Source organism: Onychomys torridus, chromosome 1, assembly GCF_903995425.1.
Source record: "Onychomys torridus chromosome 1, mOncTor1.1, whole genome shotgun sequence".
NCBI lineage: Eukaryota > Metazoa > Chordata > Mammalia > Rodentia > Cricetidae > Onychomys > Onychomys torridus.
The window spans coordinates 82,018,512-82,024,511 of record NC_050443.1 but is presented as its reverse complement, the minus strand read 5'-3'; the positions used below and the strand labels follow the sequence as shown (position 1 = coordinate 82,024,511).

General features: G+C 39.6%; 1 protein-coding gene across 1 annotated transcript; it reads left to right on the top strand.

Annotated features, from left to right (window-relative positions):
• The first annotated feature begins 750 nt into the window (after positions 1–750).
• LOC118575845 (olfactory receptor 51I2-like) lies at positions 751–1,713 on the top strand. Its single transcript, XM_036176233.1, is given in 1 exon segment — positions 751–1,713. A coding segment is annotated over 1 exon segment (963 nt).
• The last annotated feature ends 4,287 nt before the right edge of the window (positions 1,714–6,000 follow it).

The window sequence follows — 6,000 nt, the reverse complement described above, 5'->3', positions numbered from 1 at the left end:
ATATAAATACAACTGACTGAGTCTGTTTTGGCTGTGTGCATGTAGTTTCAGGCTTGACCACTTCATTTTGCGCAACCAGTAAGGGGCCTCATCCCTGGAGGTGATCATTATTCCTCTCCTAGTAATCACTAGTTGCCTGGAGTCCTTAGCCTGGAGGTGAGACCCCATGAAATTTCCCCCTTCCACATGTACGTGTCCATTGATGTTACCACTGTTCCGATCCTATTTATGCAGCGATTCTAAGAGAGACTTTAACAGCAGACTTCCTGGTATTCTGACTCTTACAATCTACATTGCTGGTTTCAATTGTGAAGAGAATACTGTTTCTCACATTTAACTGTTACTTTGGTACCCACTGGGTTGAATTTATAGTTTCCTTATATTTGACTTTCATTGATTTATTTAATGTGAGAGAGGTAGGCAATAGAGTAGATGTGAGATCAGAGGCCAGATTGACAATGTTAGTCTCTGCTTCCGCCAGATTGGATCTGGGGACAAGGTCATCAGGCTTGGCAACATGCATCTTTACTCACTGAGCCATCTTCCCAGTCCTATTTTCCTTCTTTAGGATTGTTTTTCTTTTAGACGCACTACATTTCTAAATCTGCTTCATATCTGTTGTGTTCATGCTTAGACCCATATCAATAGATATTACACCAGAAGAATTTGCATTAACTTCATCATTCTACTTAGGTTTCTTCAGAGATTAAACAGATCACATCTTCCTAGAGCCCTTAACTGTCTCCAAGGATGCTCCCTCCCCAGTCCTTCATCAACATCTCCTTCTTCCAGCCACAGTACTTCCTCATGACTGGCATCCAAGGACTAGAAGCCATCCATGGATGGATCTCCATCCCCTTCTCCTCCATGTACACTGTGGCACTCACTGGAAACTGCCTCATCCTCCTGGCTGTGAAGAGGACCCATAGCTTACACCAGCCCATGTACTACTTCCTGTCCATGCTGGCCTTAAGTGATGTGGGCCTTACCTTGTCCACTATGCCTTCCACCCTGGCTGTGCTCTGGTTTGACTATCGTTGGATCAGTTTCCACACCTGCCTAATACAAATGTTCTTCTTACACTCCTTCTCCGTGGTGGAGTCTTCAGTACTCTTGGCCATGTCATTTGACCGCTTTGTGGCTATCTCCAACCCACTGCGCTATGCATCTGTCCTCACTAATAATGTCATCATCGGGATTGGGGCTATCATTGTAGCTCGAGCCACTCTGTCACTATTCCCAGTGCCCTTCTTGCTGAAGCGACTGAACTACTGTCCTGGTAAGATCCTCCTGTCTCACTCATTCTGCTTCCATGCTGATGTCATGAAGCTGGCCTGTGCTGACATTACTGTCAACATCCTATATGGACTCTATGTGGTTCTGTCCACAGTGGGTGTAGACTCTTTGCTTATTGTTATGTCCTATGCACTGATTCTTCACACAGTGATGGGACTAGCCTCTCCCAGGGAGCGTGTCTGAGCCCTCAATACATGTATTTCCCATATCTTGGCTGTCCTGGTCTTTTACATTCCAGTCATAGGTGTGTCCATGATCCATCGTTTTGGTAAGCACCTGCCCCACATTGTTCATGCCCTTGTAGCATATGTGTACCTTGTGGTGCCTCCTGTGCTCAACCCCATCATCTACAGTGTCAAGTCCAAGCCCATCAGGGGGGCCATGTTCAGTGTACTAAGAAGAAAAGATCAGACATGATGACACTGGATGTTTATGGGTCTTGGAGCCTGCGGAGTGGTTGAAAAACAAAAACAACATACTTGGTGTATCAAATCATACCAATGGCTTTGTTATGAGCATCAACAATAAAAAGTGTAAGACTGTGGTGAAATTATTTCTATAATTATTTTCTTTGGTGCTAGGGATTGTTTCTAATGCCTCTAACATGCTATGCAGGCTCTCTACCACTGAGTTACATTCTCTGATCTGAAAATATGTTTTGTCCATTAGTTACCTCATTTATGTCACACATATTTCTTAAAGCCAATGTTTTCTAGCCCTATTTTAGATTTCAGCAAGAGAAAAATGGTTCCCATGTTGCCTTTGCTTTGTAGACCTTAAATTTCAGTACATATCCAAGAAGTCTAAATAGAAAAACAGTTTATTAAATGTTACATAATGGATACATTGTTTAAAGTATGTACAGAGTCTTGGTTAAGCAGAAGAATAAGTTTTTTATCTGTTTATATTGTGTCCTTTCTGGGTTTAAATATGAGTAATTATATTATACAATATTGCTAGGATCATTATACACTAAATAATATGTCACAATATGTTGTAAATGCCAGTAAAGATTTTCCATTCTAATAACTACAAATAATCATTGATTTATTTATTACAACAATCTTCTCTAAATTTATTCTATACTGACCCTTTTTCATTTGAGAAATCTTTACACAATACTCAGCATGCATTTATGCAAATTAAGTATTGAAGCTAAATATTTATTGGTAATAAATCATGAAAATTTTTATTTTAAAACATTCTATGTGTAGCAAAAAAAATTTATCAATTATTAAATATGACAGCAAATTTGTATATTAATGATATATTCACATAAATAAGTCTCAACTGAGTATTTCATACTGCAGGCTGTAAAGTATCTTTAAAATTTTTCAGAATTGAAGCCGGGTGGTGGTTGAGCTTGCCTTAAGTCCCAACACTTGGGAGGCAGAGGCAGGTGGATCTCTATGAGTTCAAGGCCAGCCTGGCTACCAAGTGAGTTCCAGGAAAGGTGCCAAAGCTACACAGAGAAACCCTGTCTGGAAAAAAAAAAATTTTCAGAGTTAAGCAACATCTCTATTTTGTAATGACCACTGCTGAGAAAATTGCTTTATAAATATATAGGATAAAATGGCAGTAAGTATACTTACAGTCATTTTGGAAATTGTTAAAGATTTGGTACTCACTACAAGACAACATTATACACTTTTCACTAAACTGAAGTCAGTAACTCAGAAATATTTAAATAATTCTATCATTATACAATCTAAACATATGCTAGTATTATATTTTCATGATGACTAGTGATGGTAGAAAATATTTAAAACTTTTTAAAACTTTCTTTTCAATAATAGAAGCATTATGTTTCTATAAGAGAAGAAAATTTTGTGTGTACAGTTAAAAAAAACACAGTAGACTCAAAACTAAACCAAACTGTTTCTTTAGGATGTGTTGTGTGATAGAATGTGCAATAAAAAGTGCACATGTGATGTGTTCAGAACCAAGCCAGCCATGAAGTCATGTGGTGCAGCATGGGCTGTTGCTTTCAGAAACTCCTCAAATTTGTTATTTGTTTCATACTGAATTTTTCTATCACTGATAATTCAGAAACTTAACTACTGTCACTAAATTTTCCACATCCCCAACACTTGGTTATGTCAACTCACATGGGGTCCTGACCCACATATTAAAAAGTTAGGCTTAGCCAAGCAGTGGTGGTGCACACCTTTAATCCCAGCACTCAAGAGGCAGAGGCAGGCGGATCTCTATGAGATCGAGGCCAGCTTGGTCTACAAAGCAAGTCCCAGGAAAGGCGCAAAGCTACACAGAGAAACTCTGTCTCAAAAAAACCAAAAAAAAAAAGTTAGGCTTAAAGCAAAAGTTTTATTTATGCCTATTTTTAAGTTTCTAAGGTCTCAGATGTAAAAAAGAACTCATTTTTGCCTTTGAGAATCTCACAGTCCATTGGAGTAGAGGGAAGAATAAGCCAGGAAATGGGGAGCAAGCAAAGGGCTACTGATACTAGCTGTGGCTGGAAAGGAGGGAAATAGTATATTTTTGAACTTTTGGAATTTTCTGAGCTCTAACTGGGCTCCTGAAAAAAGAAAAAGGCATACTTGATAGATGATGAATTGAACTCACTTGGATAAGAAATGGAAGTGGGAGAAACTTAAGGGGAAAGTCCTCTGCCTATACAGTAGAACAAGTGGTTAAATATGACTAGAGAAGAGTCAAGGGGCAGAAGGTAGAACTTTAAGGTAGGGCTCATATAAGTAGAACTCTCAGTCTGTCTCAAGCGTGTGTACCAGTTTTTAAGCATGAACTATGGTCTGCCCCCAGATCAAGCTCCATTCTGAAATTAAAATGGGATTCTAAAAATATCTTGGCTTGCAAACCTCATGATGTCATTGTTTTTCTCTGCTGAGTAGTACTCAGCATAGTGTGTATATGTACCATATTTTCTTTATCCATTCTTCAGTTGAAGGACATCTAGGTTGTTTCCAGGTTCTGGCTATTACAAACAATGCTGATATGAACATAGCTGAGCAAATGCCCTTGTGGTATGATTGAGCATTCCTTGGGTATATGCCCAAGAGTGCTATTGCTGGGTCTTGGGGGAGATGGATTCCCAATTTTTTTTTTTAAGATTTATTTATTGATTGATTATGTATACAGCGTTCTGTTTGTATGTATGTCTGCACACCAGAAGAGGGCATCAGATCTCATTATAGATGGTTGTGAACCACCATGTGGTTGCTGGGAATTGAACTCGAGACTTCTGGAAGAGCAGTCAGTGCTTTTAACCTCTGAGCCATCTCTCCAGCCCAGCAAAGAGCCTTTATTACCTTCAAGCTCCAGGTCTTGGTCTCTCGGTCGGTCCGCCACAACAGTGAGAGCAGAGAGCCTGGAGCCCAGGCAGGGTGGCTTTTTGTTTTGGGGGGGGGGTTGTTTGTTTGTTTGTTTTGAGCTGAGGATTGAACCCAGGGCCTTGCACTTGCTAGGCAAGTACTCTACTACTGAGCTAAATCCCCAACCGGCTCCCAATTTTCTAAGGAAGCGTCATATTGATTTCCAAAGTGGCTGTACAAGTTTGCATTCCCACCAGCAGTGGAGGAGAGTTCCCCTTGCTCCACATCCTCTCCAGCATAAGCTGTCTTCTGTGTTTTTTTATCTTAGCCATTCTGACAGGTGTAAGGTGGTATCTCAGAGTCATTTTGATTTGCATTTCCCGGATAATTAGGGATGTTGAGCAATTCCTTAAATGTCTTTCAGCCATTTGAGCTTCCTCTGTTGAGAATTCTCTGTTTAGTTCTATAGCCCATTTCTTAATTGGATTGTTGGGCATTTTGATGTCTCATTTCTTGACTTCTTTATATATTCTGGATACCAGCCCTCTGTCAGATGTGGGATTGGTGAAGACCTTTTCCCATTCTGTATGTAGGCTGTCACTTTGTCTTGCTGACCATGTCCTTTGCTGTACAAAAGCTTCTCAGTTTCAACAGGTCCCATTGATTGATTGTTTCTCTCAGTGTCTGTGCTACTGGTGTTATATTTAGAAAGTGATCTCCGGTGCCAATGCATTCAAGACTACTTCCTAATTTCTCTTCTATCAGGTTCAGAGTAACTGGATTTATGTTGAGGTCTTTGATCCACTTGGACTTAAGTTTTGTGCACGGTGACAGATATGGATCTATTTGCATTCTTCTACATGTTGACAACCAGTTATGCCAGCACCATTTGTTGAAGATGCTTTCTTTTTTCCATTGTACAGTTTTGGCTTCTTTGCCAAAATTATATGTTCATACGTGTGCAGGTTAATGTCAGGGTCTTCAATTCGATTCTGTTGGTCCACATGTCAGTTTTTATGCCAGTACCAAGCTGTTTTTATTACAGTAGCTCTATAGTAGAGCTTGAGGTCAGGGATTGTGATGCCTCCAGAGGTTGTTTTATTGTACAGGATTCTTTTGGCTATTCTGGGTTTTTTGTTTTTCCATATGTAGTTGAGTATTATTCTTTCCAGATCTGTGAAGAATTGTGTTGGTAATTTGATGGGGATTACACTGAGTCTGTAGATTACTTTTGGTAAGATCGCCATTTTTACTATGTTAATCCTGCCTGTCCATGAGCATGGGAGATCTTTCCATTTTCTGACATCTTCTTCAATTTCTTTTTTCAGGGACTTAAAGTTCTTGTCATAAAGGTCCTTCACATGACATCATGAGGTTTGCAGTCAAATGGATGGTTCTAGAAAAAAATCATCCT